The sequence below is a fragment of the Terrapene carolina genome, unplaced genomic scaffold (genome assembly GCF_002925995.2).
Source record: "Terrapene carolina triunguis isolate 2854851 unplaced genomic scaffold, T_m_triunguis-2.0 Scaffold23, whole genome shotgun sequence".
NCBI lineage: Eukaryota > Metazoa > Chordata > Testudines > Emydidae > Terrapene > Terrapene triunguis.
The window spans coordinates 30,073,753-30,095,488 of NW_020664374.1; the positions used below are offsets into that span (position 1 = coordinate 30,073,753).

The 21,736-nt window shown below is 38.2% G+C and overlaps 1 protein-coding gene across 1 annotated transcript in view; it reads right to left on the reverse strand.

Moving 5' to 3' along the window:
- The window catches only part of LOC113406192 (cilia- and flagella-associated protein 47-like), a 691,445-nt gene that overhangs the window by 558,522 nt on the left and 111,187 nt on the right, over nt 1–21,736 (reverse strand). The window contains exons 25-27 of the mRNA XM_029910955.1: nt 15,800–15,995; nt 13,714–13,923; nt 7,985–8,085 (exon numbers count right to left, since the gene is read on the reverse strand). Of these exons, the coding sequence (XP_029766815.1) occupies nt 7,985–8,085; nt 13,714–13,923; nt 15,800–15,995 (507 nt within the window). The remainder of the gene's footprint in view (nt 1–7,984; nt 8,086–13,713; nt 13,924–15,799; nt 15,996–21,736) is intronic.

The window sequence follows — 21,736 nt, forward strand, 5'->3', positions numbered from 1 at the left end:
TCCCAGATGTTGCTTCAAAATTTGCCATCGATGAGTTGATGCAGAGAAAAGATACACAGATGCTTTGAATTACATTAAAAAATTCAGCAGTCTCACTAGAAGCTGATGCTGCCTCACTGACCACCAAGTTCAATGAATAAGAACTGCATAGGACAAAAAAGTTCGAGGGTTTAACTCTCAGATCTGTGTCTGCACTCCTCTGTTCTTTCCTCTCATGTTGGTACCATTATCGTAGCCCTGACCTCTCATGTCAGCTATCGCAATTCCCGTATCTTCCAGCTTTTTAAGAAGCACATTTGTCATACCAGCTCCTGTAGTATCATCAATGTCAATAAATTCTAGAAAATGTTCTCTGACAGTCACCATTGCAGGGACATTTTCACTAGGTTCTGTTGTTACAAAATGCACCATTAAAGTCATTTATTCCGTATGGCTGATGTCAGGTGTGCAGTCCAGAATAACAGAGTAATATCTTGCTACTTCTGCAACAATCTTCTGTTTGACTTTTGTTGCCAGTAACTGTATGATCTTATTTTGAATTGTTTTTCCAAGGTAGTGGTGTGTGTACATCCCTTGGGTGGTGACTCTTCTTAGATGCTCCTGGAGTACAGCATCAAACTCAGCCATCAGCTCCACAATTTTAAGGAAGTTTCCATTGTTTGCACATACAGCTGATCTGAAGTGCCACGTGGTGCTAGGTTTTGGGTAGCAAGCATTCTCACAATGACAATGAGCCTTTTCAGAACATTTTGCCAATAAAGAGACTCTGATGCAATCTTCTCTTGATGCTGATCATCTATGGTGGCCTTTAACCTTAGTCTCATCTCAAACTCTTTCCACCTATGGAATGCTCTCTGGTGATTTGCTGCCTTCTCATGGCATGCCAGATTTTTAGCCAGATTTTTCCAGTCCTTTGTTCCTGTAGAAGCCAATGTGGCTGGAACATTAGACTGGAAGGGTTTGCAACAAAAACATTATGCAGCATTCTGGGTTTTTGAGTACATACGCCATGGCCTCTCCACTTTGTCACCATTGGGGATTTCACGCCAGTAATGTGTTGGATGGAAACTTCTATTTTCATTGTCTTTGGGGAACATGACGTTTTTCACTTGCTGTGGCCCATGCAGTACAAGGAAGTCCCTCAATCTACTGTTCAAGTGGGTTCAGTGTCCTGGATCATCTAGACTTAAGGAACTAAACTCAGCAGCAGCTGTTTCTTGCGCCTCCACCACACTCATCTCTGATCTACACTTTTCTTCAGGAATGTGCATGGTTACATTCATTTGAGATGGAGATATGGATGCTGCAGTAGCTGACAGGTCACCTGCACTCTGACTAACTGGAAGATCAGGCATCTCCTCACCACTCACATCCTCACTGGGGCCAAAAGGCTCACCGTGAACATTTGTGTTTATGTATCTCAGGAGAGCTCCTTCCTGCTTAGATAGAAAAGCTTCCTTTGCTTTCTTTCTTTTTCTGAATACTGCCACAGAGGGGTGTTTTCTTCTTTCACTCATGACTGCTGTTCTGTGCCAGCTATAGTGGCTCTCAACACTCAGTTGAAGGGGACAAATAAGCAGGCTGGTAGCAGGGCCTGAGTGAGGGAAGATATCAGCATCTTAAGTGCTTAACTGGCTCCGACTACTTCAGTTGACTGCCTGTTCTCCTCAAGTGGGTTCACAGAAGCAGCAGGAAACAGGCAGCTCCCTGAGAAGCTGGTGTGAATCAGTCCAGGCTTGTGGAGATGCTAGAGAGGTACAAAAAAGGCTGCTCCTCCTCTCTCTCCCTGCAGCTCCTGCTGCTTTCTGTTATTCCGTCTCACCTTTTTTCCTGCCTGCCTGTTATGTCTCTTGTGCCCTTCTTCCTCCAGCACAGCACTCCATCATCTCTGTGCATCTAGATCAGAGAGAATACATATGCACCAGCAGCAGACACAATTTTCTACATTCTGGGTCCTAGTAGCGCCCCCCACCCAGTCTGGCACCTGAGGTAAGGCCAGCCCTGAGCAGGTTAGACAAACACCTGTCATAAGAACATAAGAAAGGCTGTACCAGGTCAGACCAAAGGTCCATCTAGCCCAGTATCCTGTCTACCGACAGTGGCCAATGCCAGGTGCCCCAGAGGGAGTGAACCTAACAGGCAATGATCAAGTGATCTCTCTCCTGCCATCCATCTCCACCCTCTTGACAGACAGAGGCTAGGGACACCATTCCTTACCCGTCCTGGCTAATAGCCATTAATGGACTTAACCACCATGAATTTATCCAATTCTCTTTTAAATGCTGTTATAGTCCTAGCCTTCAGAACCTCCTCAGGTAAGGAGTTCCACAAGTTGACTGTGTGCTGCGTGAAGAAGAACTTCCTTTTATTTGTTTTAAACCTGCTGCCTATTAATTTCATTTGATGGCCCCTAGTTCTTGTATTATGGGAATAAGTAAATAACTTTTCCTTATCCACTTTCTCCACATCACTCATGATTTTATATACCTCTATCATATCCCCCCTTAGTCTCCTCTTTTCCAAGCTGAAGAGTCCTAGCCTCTTTAATCTCTCCTCATATGGGACCCGTTCCAAACCCCTAATCATTTTAGTTGCCCTTTTCTGAACCTTTTCTAGTGCCAGTATATCTTTTTTGAGATGAGGAGACCACATCTGTACGCAGTATTCAAGATGAGGGCGTACCATCGATTTATGTAAGGGCAATAAAATATTCTCCGTCCCATTCTCTATCCCCTTTTTAATGATTCCTAACATCCTGTTTGCTTTTTTGACCGCCTCTGCACACTGCGCGGACATTTTCAGAGAACTATCCACGATGACTCCAAGATCTTTTTCCTGACTTGTTGTAGCTAAATTAGCCCCCATCATATTGTATGTATAGTTGGGGTTATTTTTTCCCAATGTGCATTACTTTACATTTATCCACATTAAATTTCATTTGCCATTTTGTTGCCCAATCACTTAGTTTTGTGAGATCTTTTTGAAGTTCTTCACAGTCTGCTTTGGTCTTAACTATCTTTAGCAGTTTAGTATCATCTGCAAACTTTGCCACCTCACTATTTACCCCTTTCTCCAGATCATTTATGAATAAGTTGAATAGGATCGGTCCGAGGACTGACCCTTGGGGAACACCACTAGTTACCCCTCTCCATTCTGAGAATTTACCATTAATTCCTACCCTTTGTTCCCGGTCTTTTAACCAGTTCTCAATCCATGAAAGGACCTTCCCTTTTATCCCATGGCAGCTTAATTTACATAAGAGTCTTTGGTGAGGGACCTCGTCAAAGGCTTTCTGGAAATCTAAGTACACTATGTCCACCGGATCCCTCTTGTCCACATGTTTGTTGACCCCTTCAAAGAATTCTAATAGATTAGTAAGACACAATTTCCCTTTACAGAAACCATGTAGACTATTGCTCAACAGTTTATGTTTTTCTATGTGTCGGACAATTTTATTCTTAACTATTGTTTCGACTAATTTGCCTGGTACAGACGTTAGACTTACCGGTCTGTAATTGCCGGGATCACCTCTAGAGCCCTTTTTAAATATTGGAGTTACATTAGCTAACTTCCAGTCTGGGTACAGAAGCTGATTTAAAGGACAGGTTACAAACCTTAGTTAACAGTTCCGCAACTTCACATTTGAGTTCTTTCAGAACTCTTGGGTGAATGTCATCAGGTCCCGGTGACTTGATAATGTTAAGTTTATCAATTAATTCCAAAACTTCCTCTCGTGACACTTCAATCCGTGACAGGGATTGTCTAGATAATACTTAGTCCTGCAATGAGTGCAGGGGACTGGACTAGATGACCTCTCGAGGGTCCTTCCAGTTCTATGAAATAGAACTGCAGAGGGAGTTGGTTGACTTGTCAGGCCTAGAAATTGAGGGCATGTAGCTTCAGTCCTGCACAGCAATTCCTCCTTTAAGCTCCAATCCACCAAAGCACATGTTTCACTTTAAGAATGTAAACAGTCTCATTCTTTATATTTTGTACAGTTAAAGTCTTAGGGGCAACTAGTATTTGTTCTGAAAGTCTTGAACATTTTTATAAAACATTCTTTGAGACTTAAAGGGAGCTAAAAATGGGACTTCTCACATGCTTAACATTAAGCAAGTGCTGAAGTTCTTTGCTGGTTTGGGGCTATTAGTGTTGGGGCTATTAGTGTTGGGTCATTATCCCCATAAGTGTCCTCTGTGTTCAGTCAGGGACCAGATGGAAAATCATACCCAGTTTAACCATTTTAATTTCTTTGGCTCCTACGTTTACAATGGTTCATGTCCAAATCTACCCATGTGTGAAATTTTGTGCTTGGGAAAAACTGGAGTCATTTAAGTCTTTAGTCAGAAACCGTGATTATTAAATTTGTTCAAGACTTTCGGAAGAGATAATAGTGTGCCTTTCAGACTTTAATTGTAAAAAAAACAAAAACAAACAAACAAAAACACCCATGAGGATTTGTTGTTTTGACTTGTAAAGGGGTTTGCATCAAAAATATGCCTTGTCAAGAGACACTAGTGCTATCTCAACTATGAAGGACTGCAGTTCTCAATCAGAAGAACCATGAGGTGATCACAAAAGAATTTGAACCTGAGAGCTCAATTTAGCTACCATTAAAGTCAATGAAAATATCCATATTGGCTTCATTACATTGTTGATTGTTGCCTCATGTTGAAAAGGCCTAAAGATTTGACTGGAATTCTTTGAAAGTTATTTTCCTTTCTTAACATATTAAAAATTTCATAAAAAAATTAAATTACCCCAGTAAGTCAAATTAGTAGTTTGCCCAAAAAGATCAAGATAAACAAGCTAAGCTGAACTAAAAGTTTTACATCATGTAAGAAAAGCACAAGGGGCATGTAGGACTCAAGAGTGACGGTCTGTTCTACACACCTTTGAAGAAGAAAAATGAACAAATTACATTAAATACTCAATAGGTTAGAGCAGGAGTACAGTCATATCCACTGGAAGGCCAAATACACTATGCTGGGCAGGGCACAGTGGCTCAACATACAGGCATTAAACGGAAGAGAAATTAGTAACAGTTTCATTACTCTTGAAGTGATTGCCATCAGAGTCAGCACCAGTTTAATCAATTAACCCTGCAGCCCTTCGAAAAACAAATAGGTATTTTTACCCCATTGGAACTGCACATACTATATATGTCACACAATTGCAATTTATGAGAAAAACATAGCCATTCAACAATCTTAAACATCAGAACAAGTTAAGGGAGCTATACAGGGTCAAATATACAGTGTGAACAGTGTAGTACAACAATGCATTCTCTAGTAATAGGGTAGATAGTCTTTCCAAACATGTTCTATTACAGAACAAAATACAGGTTTCAAATAGAAGACTTCATTAAAAAAAAAAAAAAAAAAAAATCACAGCATCAATCCTGCAATTGACTACAATGAAATTGTAAAAGAGGACCACCAATCTCTCTGTAGCACAGTAAAACAAAATTTCTTTAAGATACTGTTTCAGTGGTACCTCACACCATTCAGATTAAAAATATATATAGATTACATATTATGTGGGACCAGATTTAGGCACACAATTTGCCGGGTTGAAATAGGCAGGTTTGAAGGATGGCTGTTGTGGAGTGGTAGTGCTGGGCTCTGGTGGGCCGCTGCAAGTGATCTTTTTGGACAGAGCTATGCCTTGGGGCTGAAGCATTAGCAGGCATAACTGGGAAAGATAAGCAGCAGCCCATAAACAGGTTTAAGGACCTGGCAAAGGGCCTCATCTCTCTTCCCATTAGGCTAGTCACCTTTGTACAGGTTCTACAGGTCACCGCTACTTAGGTGGGAACCAAGTGGCTGCAAGGAATGAATACAGCAGCCCTAGTTCAACCCCCCTCAGGCCCAGGGGAAAACAGCTCTTCAGATCTAACAGAGCTCCCTTCTAGTCTCATGAAGGAAAACAAAATCTGCAGTCACTGAAGACTCTGCAAGGTTCAGGCAGCTACTCATTCCGGATTCTTGCAGGATTCAGAGGCATCTGAATAAATTCTGAACATCAGTTCAGTTGAGTCTTATGGGCAACTGAGGATCCTCCTTAGTGGGATCATTTTTGAGGTTTTACTCAATTCTATCTGATTCAGCTTCAAACTTCTACCGAGATAAGAAAAACTAGAGATACAAATCAGAGCTGTCAATTAATTCCAGTTAACTCACACAATTAACTCAAAAAAATTAATCTGATTAAAAACTTAATTGTGATTCACTGCAGTTTTAATCGCACTGTTAAACAATAGAATACCAACTGAAATTTATTAAATATTTTTGAATGTTTTCTACATTTTCAAATATATTGATTTCAATTACAACACAGAATACAAAGTGTACAGTGCTCACTTTATATTATTATTTTGATTACAAATATTTGCACTGTAAAAATGATAAAAGAAATAGTATATTTCAGTTCACTTCATACAAGTACTGTAGTGAAATTTCTATCATGAAAGTGCAATTTACAAATTTTGATTTTTTTTTTGTTTGTAAAGTAACTGCACTCAAAAGCAAAACAATGTAAAACTTTAGAGCAGTGGTGGGCGACCTGTGGCCTGTCAGGGTAATCCGCTTGCGGGCCTCCAGACCATTTGTTTACATTTGCACGGCCGCCCACAGCTCCCAGTGGCCACGGTTCGCTGTTCCCAGCCAATGTATTCTGTGTTGTAATTGAAATCAATGTATTTGAAAATGTAGAAAACATCCAAAAATATTTAAATAAATGGTATTCTATTATTGTTTAACAGCATGGTTAATCGTGCGATTAATCATGCGATTAATCCCAATTATTTTTTTTAATTGCGCGACTAATCACGATAAATTTTTTTAATCACTTGAGAGCCCGAATACAAATGAATAATGGTGAATGGTCCCAAATCATCACAAACACAGATCATGTTGTTTGGTTTTTAAAGCATCTGAGCAACCTGCTCTTGTTAATCTGAGGAACGTAAGGGCCCCAACCCTGCAAATTACAACATGCAGCCAGACCTCTGTACCTTCACAGACAGCCCCGCTGATATCCAATGGGGTTCTCACAGGTAGAGCACTCTGCTTCCCCAAATTGTTATTTACAGGATTGTACCCAAGTAATAAACTGAAAAACAGAGTCACACTGTGGTCAAAGTAGACTTTATCTTAGCTCCATTTATATCACATTACAAACATAAACCTGCTGCTGAATTGTTTGGAGTGGGTTCCGAATGCAATTTCACCACTGCATACATTCTAGTTGCCTGCCTTACCTCGACTTTTCTGCAAAGATAATTTCAATGGTTGTAACCGGATTCTAAAGCATGGACATCCCCTTTAAGTAAGAAGGGTCCATCCATGCAAGTTGACTTATTTTACACTAATTTTGACACTAACCAATCTGATTTTTTCCAGTATTTTCACAGTATTCCAGATATATTTGAACAAAACGTTACAAAAAAAAAAAATCGCATGTCTTTTCCAGAATCTCAAAAATACTGAACACCATTTTCAACTATTATATACTGTGTAATAACTTTACCATTCAATTATGCTGCTTTCTTCTGTGCTGTTTTTTCTTAAAAAGTCCAATTGCAAGTGGCACAGAAACTGCCTGTCAACCATAGCTCTCTGTTCGCCTAATTTAAATTAATTTATTTTCCTCCATGTAGTTATGTTATCTTTTCTACTCTTACTCCAATATTAGCACAATTATTCTAAAAATTGTAGGCTTGTCAGACATTTTTCAATAAATAGCCAACTTATTTTGTCCCCCTACTTTCAATAAGAACAAGCCTGAATCTGTATGAATCCCAACATATTATAAAAATCTCATTATGAGTATATTCCCTTCTAAGTACCAAGTAAAAATACTTCCTTAATTAAATAAGTAGCTATGATCATGATAAAAATTATAGATAGACTATCGTGGTTAATATAATTACAATGTAATAACAATTAAAAAGATTAAGTGAGGAAATGTTCACTACCCTTACCACTACTCAAGACAATTTGTTGGTCTGTGCAGTGGAATGCCAGGTATGGATATACAGTAAGAAGGCAGTTCTCTGCTGTGGCAGCAACCTGAAGCGAGAACCTGGGGAGGTCAGAGGGGAGGAAGGGGAGGAGAGAAGTATTTTTTTTTAATATATGAAAAATTATCTTTCAATATTTTCTATTAATATGGCTGTTCTTCTGTTAAGTTTCTCAAATATTTCACAGTCAAGCTTTTTTTTATGGTCATCTGATTTTTTAATAATGCCTTAGATTTAGCCATTGTATGGTGAACAATAAAATAAACCTTAATATCTGTGTAACAGTAACCAACACTAAAAATAAGATATGCAAACGACTTCTGCTCTCTTGTACAGTGGTGCAGTCAGTAGGGTTGCACTGCTGTGAGAGCACAATTTGGAAAGTTTGTGTATATCAATAATCCACAAATAGAGAAGACTGATACAATAATGGTTCTCTCCTATCTGGCACATTCTACTCTGAACATGAATGTGTCATTAATTTGAAAGTTTAAGGAGTAGAAAGGATTTTTTGAAATAAATGAACTGTGTCCATCTGAAAACAAAAAATTAAAATTAGAATTGATGTTTATGAGCATACTAAAGGAGGTTGCTATCTTGCAAAATAGATTATGCAATTTTTGACACTGGAGAGAGTTTATCACACCCCAAAGAACTCAGTAAAAACAAAACAAAACAAACAAACAAAAGAAAAAATGGGAAAGCTGTCATCTACTCTTGACTCTCTTTAATCCATGAAGTCAGAGGGCCAGAGAAAGTTGCATATGAAGGCCTATAGTTTCACTTCCCTTTTCCTGCACTATTACATGCACTTTTCCTACTTTAAGTAAAACTGATAATAATTTCATCCCATAACACTTTTACAGTATGTTAACACGCAGGAAACATATATTACACAAACAGATCTTATACTGCCAAAAAGTAAAAATCTCTAAAAAGTGATCAAGTTATAGGTCTGAAGCTATAAACACTTTGTACCACTGATCACGTAAATTTATGACTTTTTTCCATGAAGGTACATTATAAATAGTAGGTGAACACAATTAATTTATAGTTTGTGTTTGCAATGGAGCATAATCAAATCATATTAAAAAGTCTAGGTGTTTTATTTGAAGATAAGGTAATCCTCCTCCTAGCAAGTGTGGAATTACTATATATGGTAGATCACTCACTCAGTGGAATCAGTTTTTAAATGCTTAATAACAAATATATTTTGATTTTGTTTTATCTGAATGAACCATTAGTGGTCCACTCATTTTCATTAAACCAGTCCTGAGATTTTGTAATACTTTATTTAGGGAAACAGAACACCAACTGAAAAAATATCTCTGCTTTTTTATTTTGTCCTAAAAAGACTTTCAGGCAATTTGTTTCAGTTAATACAAACACATGAGTGACATATTTTGCATTAAAGTAGCTGAATTATGACCGACAGGGACACTGGAGATGTCATAGTAGATCATGAATCAAGCATCCTGTCTCCAACAGCATTCAGTGCCAGATGCAGACTGTCTGTCAGCCATGAAAGATTTCTAAAAGGACAGATAGCCCAAAGACATCAGGATCTTTCTGACAGAAAACTTTTTATCATCATGGTCTGGAGTGGATTTTACAGAATACAGGAAGAAATGGCATCACCTGTTTAGCGCAATGAGAACAAGACTGCTCCAAAATTAATAAGGGAAGGAACATAAAGGTTCAGATGCATTAAAAGATCCTGAAGAGCCAAAAGGGATCCTAGAGTGCAGAAAACAGAACAACTCTGATTAGATCCAGAGCTTGTGTAATTGGCGTGGAGAGGGGGGAAATAAGATGTTCCATGTAAGCTCTGTGGGATAACAATTGTCCTTTCAATTCACTTGCACACGATGCCAAGTACAGTGGGGCCCTTATTGGACTTGGGCATTTTGCTACTACTGCAACACAATAATAATGTCCAATGACAGACATGTTTTCACATGATGTGCAAGATTTAATGCTTGTGCCGTAAGTGCACTTAAAAACAATGGACACTGCTGACCAGGGGTATCTACACAGCCCACGGCGGCAAGTTACAGAGCCCCAGGTCAAACATCTCAGGCTCCCACTGCGGTGCTAAGAACTGTCGTGTAGATGTTGTGGCTCTGGCTGAAGCTCAGGCTCTGATGCCCACCCCCTTCCCTAGGCTGTAGAGCTCTAGTCTGTGGATCCAGGCTTTGAGACTCGTTGATGCTGGCTGTGGAGATGTAGCCTAGAAGGTTCCAGGGCTCATGCATACTTCCCAAGAGTGAGACTCCATGCAGGCAAAATGTCAAAGAGGATTGGTCCATAACCCCACCCCCATAGACTCCACAGGCCCTGCTGTAGAAACAGGTAGGATGTGACAGATGGAAGGAGAAAGAATTGAAAGTTGAGGACATGGAGGCAGGGACCTCACTACTGTGATCTTCCTTCTCATTAAAGTTATTCAGCTACCCATCATGCAGACTTTTGTTAGATACTTTTTCTATTCAGAGCAGACCAACTGCTCATTCACCTGATCTAGCATGTAAGATATTGTGCAGTACACACAGCTGGAAAGCCATAGATAGTGTGGGATAAGCAGCATTCTGTTAAGGAAACAGTAGAAAATATGTACCCTTAGATACTAAAACAAGAACTACACCAAGCCTAACACTATGGGTTTGGTACAAGAAAGGACTACAGAGGTTGGCCTAAGTAATCTGCTCCCCAGAGACCAGCAGTGGAGTCAATCTGCAACCACTACTGCAACACAGGGTCTACTCTACAGTAAACCCTCGCAGCTCTTATGTTCCACCTCTGTAAGAGTAAGGCAGGTGGATCTGTCAGGTGCCTCCACCCAGAGCAGTGAATGAACACCAACAGAGCACAGCAGCATTGCACCTATAGATGTCAGGCTACCGCTGGGCAAATAACTGATATTTTCTGTTTGGTGGCCAAACTGAAAAAGTCTGGAAAAAAGAATTATTTTGGTTCGACCCGAAATGAAAATTTGTTGGTACCTCACCAAACAGAATAACTGGAAAAAAGTCATTTAAGCTCAAATGAAATATTTTGTTTGACCCAAAACAAAATGTTGCATTTCACTTTGGGGTATTTGGGGGCCTCCTCCTCTTTTATGAGGGGTGTAGTTAAATCTAGCTAAATTTCTAAATGAAATGCTTTAAAATGAAAAGTCAAAGTGTTTCATCTCAAAAATGGGAAAACAAAATAAACTTTTTCTGAATTTCACACACACACCATTTTTATTCAATCAAAATTATTTGCCAAATTTGACCGAATTCACAAACAGCTTTAGCTAACCCAGAACTGCATTTTTTGATGAATAAACTACTGCCTGAAGAAATTTTGCCCAGCTCTACTTCAGACCCTTTGTCTGAGATCCTGGCATTTATTTCTCTCCTCCCACCATAAATAACAGAACTGCATTGGGTTCTATCTTCTGTCACTTTCATGGTGCGGGAGGCCAAATTTGCTGTTACATAAGTCCTACTAAAGCATTTGTGTAGTCAAATAAATAAAATAAAATAAAAGTGTAATGTGTATTAAAATTGGAGACCATCAAACATGCAACATTCTCATTGATATTTTTTTCCAAGTATTGTAGTGATTTTTCCCACAGTGAAGGATCTAGATTTTGCAGCTAAGTGTGACACCCCTTCTATTTTCTGAACACTTGGGCAAGAGAGTCTCAGCTTTTCTACCTGCTTTTACTTGCATCAGCCCTGCGGAATAAGAAGTCTGTCAATCTGGTTGAGGGCAGTTAAATAAGCAAAAACTGAGATCATCAGTTTAAAAAACAAAAACAAAAACAAACAAAAACTACAAATTAACTGGAAAGATGGGTTGTAAATTAAGGTCATCTTAGATAAATATTAGTATAACTTCTCATGACTCATTTAATTTAATCTACACAAATAGTAAGTTGCCTTCTTAAAATACAACCATAGTCCTTCACTTTAGAATTCAGGTTTATAGTCACGTATAGCCTGATTTTACTACAAAACCTGCTTGCCCATTGTGTTTCCAAATCACCTCTGTGAAGCAGCTAGGTCCAAGAATGCCCAGCCACCATGACCTACTCTTATTTATGGCACAAAGATTTATTATTTATTAAATTAGACTTCAATCTTATACAAACTCAATACCAAAGGACACCGATCCAAACTTTGACAATGAGCGTCCTTGACATGCACTTAGAAACCCAACATAGGATATGCAAATAAAAATTAACCAAAGCAGCAGCACTTCGTCTCACCTTTCCGCACACCATTTCATCCACAGTCATGTAACCCTTATAGCCTAAAACTTCCCATTGTACTTTCCCCACTAGACAAAAATCCCATCCTCAACTGCCTTAGCCTTTCGCCAATGCTCACCCAAATAGACAGGCTTTGCCATGTACCCACAAAATACCAATTAACCTAACACAGACAAACCATCAAAACAGGTCCCTTGCCCCAACAGTGAAATGCAGGAGAAGAATTGAATTTCCAGCTGCTTATCTTCTAATCACATTCCAAACACTAGATCAAGAGCTGGAGTTCAAGATCTTCGTGATTCAAACCATTACAACACACACTGTCTCTTTGGAGGTGGAAAAACAGAGAGGCTTTTTAATTCTGGTGGTACAATGCAAACAAATTAACATCTTTACAACACCAATAGTTACAAATATTCACAATACACAATATTCCTTATGTGGTGTATAAGAGGTTACATACCAAATAATTATTCTCCAAATGTATTGCCTCCATTGACCCAAACTGTGGGAATGCATCTCTTGTCAGGCAGCAATGGAACCCATTTCATAGCAGCGAGCTGCTGGGGAAGCACGTCCCTTTGTTTCAGCATTCTAGAACTAAAGACTCAAGAGACACCCCAACACCTCACTTGTACCTCAGTTCCTTGCTAAGATCCCATTCCAGCAAAGCAATTTAAGTTCACAAGTAGTCCCACCACTTCAGTGGAGCTGTTCACATGCTTCAATACTTTGCTGGATCAAGGTTGAACCTCTGGGCACATCCTGTAAATCTCCCAAGCAGAGGTTGGGTCAGGGTGAATATGCAGAAGAGATAAATAACCTCTTTCTGTTTGAATGTAACAAAACTCATGACTCTAAAGGTTTTTTCCATTGTATTGTATGAATTATGCATTAAAAAGATGATATATTAGGTTAATAAGGGGCTTTCATTCTGGAAGACTGCAAAGCACTTTACAAAGCTGAATTGACAGGAACACCATATTTCATGCTGATACTTCCTCCTATTCGACTGCAGTACCATTTAAAGCACAACACCAAAACAAACAAAAAAACAAAAAAAATCTGACGGAGATTTTTTTTAAACAAAACAATTTGGACCAAAAATAGTAGGATTTGTTTACTCAACAGAACACTTCTCAAAAGTGAATATGAGGGAGTGGGAACAGAGAAAAACTGAGCAAAGTATAAGATTCTGAAATGATTTAAACCTTAAGGGCAAAGCTGAATAGCATGTTTTGGAACTTGAATCCAGCTCAAAACAGAATGTATTTCTTCGGTTTACTTTCAAATATATTAGTTTATATTAGGGACTCATTGTAATTTTTTTTCAGCTAGTTTATGTCATAAAGTTTGTGTCTTACACACTTCTCCACAACATGGAAAGTACCCTTCCTTCCCCCAAATGAACTTAATTTAAATGCATTACCTGTTTTTTTCATCATCGATGAAGAATATGTTCCTTAAAAATGACACTGGCCTAGATGACCTGAAGCTGATATGACAAGTGAGTCCTACATTTGTCCCCTCTGGTGAGACTGCAATAACTTGGCCACTTGGAAACTGCACAGAAAGGGGATTAATCTTGTCACCATCTTCAAGTTCAAGCTCTGGAATTTCAACTTGTAGTGCTGACGGCCTGTGTTAAAAATCAATAATGATGTTTGTTCCCAAAGGGCAACAGTAACAAAGTTAAGTCACACATCTATCAAACTGCTTTTTGCAGCTCGATATATGAACCATGATCATAACACAAATTTGTTTTTTAAATTATTAGTCAACTGAAACTAACTGAAAAATTATAAGTCCTTTAACATTTAACGTGCCATTTTGTCTTTTACAAATGTACTGCAATTAGTTTTCTGTAGTGACCCACTGCAACTCAGCATTCTATGGAAGAATTTTTACAGACCATTGTTATACCTAAGGCCTAAGTATTACTTCTATTTGTTTCCTTAAAAATCACCTATTGCTAAAGCTTTCCTCTATATTGATTTAATTGTATTAACGCTTCAATTGTTTCCTCTATATTGATTTAATTGTTCTACTGTTCAAAAGAGCTTTTACTATATATCTATTTGCACAAAATGGAACCTCCTGGACAGAGACATTTTGAAATACTTCCCCTGGTCCCACGAATTTAGGCCCCAATCTTGCAATCAAATCTATGTAAGTGGATCCCCAGACCCATATGGAGTCCGGCTTGATCCAGTTGTGGTATTATTGACAAAAGTCATCCAATAAATGACTATTTCTCAACAGAAATCCTAGGAAATTCACCCCATCTACAAATGACCATCATCTGTAGGAAAGTGGATGTCAGATGTTCATTCAGATCTCTGACACTGCAATACAAACGTGCCACTAACTGTACTGGAAAATGAAATTTACTATTTAACCACAGAAAAAATGTATCACAAGTAGAGGAAGTACAAGCTTCCTAAGACTTGTCATACCAGTGTGCCTCAACTCTTGCCTGGAGAGACTAGTACTAGGGAAGGGAGCAATTCAAGTTCTGCCTAACAACTGTGGTATTAGTTTTGATATGTTAGCACCTATCCACTGGAAACTATGGTGAGATCATACCATCATTTAACACAGGTAACAAAAACCTATCGGATCTTAACTTTAACCACTATTGCTTTGAGCTGTATTTGAACTAGTGCCCTAAAATTTAAAAGCTCTGGATACCATTACCAAGCCCTAGTATTCAAAAATATTAAGCTGTACAATGCTATATGGTACAAAATCCATGATAAAGGACTCAGGGAGACATCTGTTAACCAAATATTGCACCAGCTCTGGACTAATACATTTTGCTATACAGCATGGAGATTAAAGGAAAGATTTTGTTTGTTTTCAAATCTTCAGTTTAACGGTGTTATATTTGGAGATCTAAAAAAAATGAATAAAAAGGCGCAATCATTAATAAATCTAATTTATAGACACTTTTAGATTAATGTGTTTGTTTTGTTGAAATATAATACAGCCTTGCATAGATAATGAAATCATAGTACATCCAGTGTAACTCAACGATGTGTATAACAAAATCATATTAACCCAAAATAACTGTTTGAGGATTTCTAATCAATTTGCCAGAGAAAAATAACAGCTACAATGTTTTCATCTAATTAGGACACCAAAAAAACCCAACCAGTTTCTGATGTGAATCTCAGACTGAAGTCACTGAGAAGCTCTCACAGCTGCTGCTTTTTTCAATAGTTCTGCTTTGCTTTCCAAAAAAGTACAAAAAGTGTGACAATCTGTCCTGTACTGATGGACGGACACATTTCTGGAGCACAGAGCTAGTAGAGAAATGATACATCATGAGGATAAAATGCTGTTAACTATCACTATTTCCTGCTAAGTATTGCATTTTCCTCCATTGAGCAGACAGTGATATGAACACCAACCCACATAGCAATTATCAAGTACCTCCTGCAGCGGAAAACAGAGGAAGCATGATAATTATGGTGTTTATGGCAAACTAATCTGGAATTGAAGTGAAGATTTACCTTGAGTAGTCTTTTGGAATAATATTGACATACATCTCAGTTTTCATATCCAGAGGAACAGGCATCAATATCAAAAACGGGGGATCGAAGTTTATCTTAGGTGACTTGACAGTACTAGACAGAGTTAATAATTTGCAGTGAGATGGGTTATCATTCAGAAACACTGGCACTTCAGCTTCATACGTCCCAGGATAAGCTAATGAAAAATGGATCAAACAAATATACGAACATAATTAAAATAAATCATTTGAAGTCACAAACCTGATAAGAACTTTCTAATCAAGCATATTGCTTTTGTTTTCAAAATACAGACTAACATGAAAACAAGCTGCTGTACTACATATAGTGTCTACTAAGATAAGTTAGGAAGAAAAAAAATTGTTACAAGTGACTTGTCCTGGAAACTTGGAACCCATTTTTATATTGTTTATTAGCAGGAAACTTTTTGAAATACTGGCATTTTTTCAAAATTATTGAAAAATAAAATATTTCTTGCAGTTGATGAGACATATATCCATTCTTAAGCACCATGAAATGTGAAACCACCCATCTCTACCTGTACTGTCATGTACTCAAAGTCCTATGGGCCCTCTAAATCAACATAATAATGGACTCCAATATCTTAAAATATAAATTCAACATACCAGATTCCAAAGCCCTGTACTGTTTCCAACATAAAAATGCCTCTCACATCTCATCTGCAAATACACAAAAAACTTCTAGGGTGAAATTACGATTCCACAGAAATAAATGACAAAACTTACATTAACTTCAACGGGGCCAGGATTTCATCCTATATATATATATACATCCAAAATAATTAAATTTAAAAAAAACCCATTAAGTTCGGAAAGTCAAACACTCATTTAGGAAATATCAGATTTATGGTTGCCTTAACTTGGTCTCATTACCTGATCAGATACTAATTTTTCACATGACCCATACCTCAATCAGTGCACAGGTTGGAGAGTGCTCACTGAATAAGCACTATTCAGTGTTTCTCTTCATCTTAATTACTCAATGTGTGTCCCCGTGCATTATTTACTGCACGTCATCCAAACCTTGTACTCAACACAGTTATTAATTTCCTCATAGCCTTTTCTATGATGCTCTCATCATAGTATCTTAGTTCTTTAATGAATTTATTTTACAACACCCCAGAGAGGTAAGGAAAATGAAGACCAAAACTGTCAAGTCTCCATTAATTTTGGGTGACAATTTGAGATGCTTAGGGTTTAATTTTTCAAAGTACTCAGCATTATATAGCACTTTACATGTTCCGAGCACAGCTTCCATTGCCTTCAGCTACAGCTGTGAATGCTCAGTATTAGAGCTGGGTGAAATTATTTTGGCAAATACTAAATTTACCAAAATATGCATTTTTCAGGGCACCAAAACTATTTGCAAATTCAAATCTAATTTGGCAATTAGTTTTGACCAAACAAAATAAAAACAAGATTTTTGAAAATGTGGATTTGATCAACATTGAAAATAATTTGACCTGATCAAAATTTTTCCATTTTGTTTGTTTGTTTCATCAAGAAAAACGTGGGGGGTGGAGCAATTTGGGAGGGGGAAGAGGATTTTTCCATCTGGCTTCCAAACCAGTAAATCAATTATTTGATCAATTCTACTCCGCACTTCTGTAAATATGACCCCAGGTGTCTCCAGTTGGGTACCCAGAAAATGAGGAACACATAATAGCCAGCTGTGAAAATTGTGGCTTGTGTGACATGCCCAACAACATATAGCAACTCTGTGGCAGAGGCAGTGATAGAAGACAGTTCTCTAGGGCAGCATTCAACTGCCTTTTCACTTCACAGCCCTGATTCATTCCAAGAACGGTTCCATCCTGTGTACTAAATGAGGCAGGAGTCCTGGGGGAAAAAATAGTTTGCCAAGTGCACTTGATTTCCATTCTGTTAAAAGGTATCTTAATTACGTGATCACATACTAACAATAACTTGAACTTTCCTGGCAAACTTTTTTCTCTCTTTTCTACTGCTCCACTTGTCCAGCAGTCACCTCAACCATTCAGACGAATGTTTTAGAGTTTGCAGGGATTTTGTATTCTCACAATTTTTCGTCCTTTAAATATGACATTGCTTTCTCAAAATCTGAGAAAACTGGCCACGCCCACTCACCCTCCTCTGGGCACAATAATCTCATCCAGATTCTGCTTCTTTCTTAAAAGCACAACTGACCAGGATTCCAAAAAAATGCTACTACTGCACAACAGCACTAACCACACAAACTGAACAACAAGAGGGATAAGATAATCACATTAAACCAGAATGCCAGTCTGATTCTAGACAATTATTCAAATCAGTTAGCCAGAGAAAACTACATATCTAGCATACTATGGGAAATACTTGTTATGTTAACTATACCTCTAGTGACCACAGCCAAAGCTTGTGCTACACTACTACCTAATACTCCATCATTTGCTATATGGTAGTCAAGTTGCCAGGTGATGTGGGAGTTTTCCTTGGGGATATTTCATGGTGTTTACAAATTTGTCCACTTAATTTTGCCCACAGCTGTTGAAATCCATGGAATTAAGTAATTCCTCCTCTTGTTAATACTGGACATACTGGGGGGGCGGGGGAATAATTATCCTAATTTATAAGAAAAGACCCTAAAGGCAGCACCACAGAAACACTTACTGAAATTTTAAAGAGAGTTTTCTTTCTGATCCTGCAGAACCAAAAACAGGAAACAAACTATCAAACTCCAATTGCATACTACCACTGCAAACAAAACAATAAATCGTTTTGTTAAGATGTAGCCACACATTTATTTCAATCATCAGTTTCAGGAAAAGCCAATTTATAAAGCTCCCTCCTTAAGCAGGTCTGAGTTTCTGATAGTTCTCCATTTGGGCATCATGGGGTCAAAGTTAAGGTTGTTTGGGAGAACTTAGCTGTGTACTGGCATGGATCTCCTTACTTTCCTGAAGAGGGATGTTTACCTAAACAAGAGCCTTATTCCTTAAATAGTTCCATTGATTTTTATACGTCTACTTAACACAAGGATGGGGAAAAAGTGGCTGCAAGTGGTTTTCCCTCATCTACATTTCTGAGGTCAAACCGTTGTGGTTTCTTGCCAGCCATTCTATCCCAGCCACCACTTGTCGGGTCATGCATACTTTGCAAAGCACGCAAACTAGTGTTTTTACATAAAGCACACAAACAGATGTATTATGAACCCAAGGTGGATATTATATACACTTAACAAAACATAAATAGGTGTTATTTTTAAATATATATCTGTGTTTACACATACACCTGGATGTTTTGAATTCTTAGGCTTACCCGTTGAATTATCTTCTCCAATCCTACTTACAAATCCCTTAAAACCTAAAGCAAGGCACTTTTAAATGAACATTTCATGAGAGGTTAAAAAAAAAAAAAAAACTAGAACAATATTTTTTAAAAAAAAAACAAAAAATTGGACAATTTATTTCAAGGAAGCACTTTGTCTTAATTACCCCAAACTTCCCATAAACTAAAAAATGACCTGTATGTGAAGTTTCAGTTGCATTGATTCTGATGTAGTTTAAATTCAAAGATAAATTCAGTTTCAAATTCACTCTAACAAGAAGTCAGCTGTAACTATAACGAGGCACAATCAGTGCCCATTGATAGTATTTATAACACTACCTTAACTGCAGTAGAACATCATAGGCTGGGATTTTCAAAGGCGCCCAAAGGACTTGGGATCACAAATCCCATTGAAATTAACTCCCTTGTGCCCTTTTGAAAATGCCAGCCAAAGTCTAATGGCTTTAAATAAAACATCTGTCTTCAAATAACCAGCTTTAACTGCACTGTAAGTGTCTTTTTAACTGACTGGCTGAAAAGTGTCCTTTGGGTTTGAAAAAGACATAACTTCAACAGAAACAAAAATTTTCATAAAACTATTAGGAACAAAAAAAAAAAAGAAGACTTCAACTTCTCAAAGTAATAACTCCAATGAGAAAAAATGGAGTCCCCAGAAGCACAAAGTTAAACACAGCTCCACTTGTTTTTGCTGAAGTCACATCAACCTCAAGCCCAGCAGGCAGCTTTCTAGTTACAAAGGCTCTGCTGGTACAGTCAGAAGCACTTCAGTGTAAGCTGCTGCTTTCCTCAAAGCAGCTACAGACTTGAGGATGAAAGTCTGTAGAGTTTCAGTACCAAAATAAAAAGTGAAGTTATGATTTAAACAGAGTGCAAACGATAACACTGTTAAGCAAGCTGTCACAGTCCGGGCACTCCCACACCAACAGCAGCAGCAGGTCCCAGTACAGAACATCCCTTCCTGGCTATAAACAGGTTCAAATACAAAGTCTTCGCTTTGCAGGGTCCCCATCAAAAGCCTTTCCATTTCTTGGGAGGTTTTAGCAGAACACCACAATTTTTTATCAGCTTGTGTACATGCTTTCCCCCCTACTAGTTACTCCTTTCTGCTTTTTCCTTTTATATCTGCTAACTGAGCCATGATTTTTTTCCCCATGAGATCCAGCTGTGTCCACTCCTGCAGATACTTAACCTCTAGCTGTCTGGTTCTTAAACACTGCAAATCCAACAGGTGAAGTAGGAATTTTGACCTTGGCTCTAGCTGGATTTCCCCAGTCTAACTACCCAGAGCTTCTAAACACCCAGATGGGTGGTTAAGTATTATACCACCACCAAAGAAAAAAATAAAGTTCTATTAATGTTGCAACAGTTTCTAAGGTGAAAATATGCAGAAATACCTGCATTCGATGTGTTTGGGGGCCTCACAAAGCACCTCAAGTGTGTGCATACAACAGTGTAACTGTACAGGGCCATCTTACTGTAGACCCATAAAATCTGAAAGACTCGACTTGGGGGAGGGGATACTCAAAAACCCGTATCATGTTACAATGTTGGGACAGAATGTTTCAATACCTGCATCTTCAATACCATGTCATTGCATCAATTTATGGTACTTTAACATCACTTAAAAATGCAAAAACTTCACATGTATCATCATGGCACATGATCAAACAGTCAAAAGAAAATTTCAGGTTGTCTGGCAAACCTACTTAAATTATTATTCCTCTCTATCTTCTATTTTTAGCCCCCATAGAGTGGTGGGAAGAAAGCAAGACCACTTTAAACCATGCACTATCAATGCAAAATAAGCCATATTAAAAGTATTTTACTCCCAATCCCCCCTCTTCTTACACAATCAAATCATGTCTTCTGAATCTCTGCTGACCTAAAGCCAGGCTATCCCAATGCCCTACAATTCTTTCCTTCTACTCTAAACCAGCCTATGAACCTCTTTCATTTCTACCATAGACAGCCAACCTTTCCTCTATCCACCCTGTTACCCTAGTGAAAGCACAGCCATACAGTCATTCACACAATATACCATCAGACTTCCCTCCCAAACCAACACCTCCAGCTTATCAGCCATGGACTTCCCCTAATCCATTCCATAGTACAGCCAAATTTTTCAATCTTTGAGCCTAAAAGTTAGGCTCCTACTATGTGCTTTTCAAAAGGGACTTGTGCTCCCAGGTAATTTAGGCCCATTTGAAAACTGCACTCCTAAATCTGTATTTAGGACCCTAAGTAGAAGTGGCCTCATTTTCAGAGCAGCTGAGCTAATTTGCACCAGAGGACCAGCCCAACACAAAGCACTCTCCTGGCTAGCACTGAGCACTGCACAGCTGCAGCAAATGACTGGCTGTTTAAGTGAATGACATGTGCCTTGGCTAGAGCAGGTTGGGGGCAGGGGGTTGTTTTTTGTTATTGACATTCCATTTCTATTTTAAATGGATAAAGTAATTGAACAATTAATTATATTCCATCATAATAACAATACTCAGAAAACATGAAGGTTTCATAGATAAGCAACCAAAAATCTGAATATGACAACACAAAGATTGCATAACAATATTCTTCAATAATTAGATCAATTATG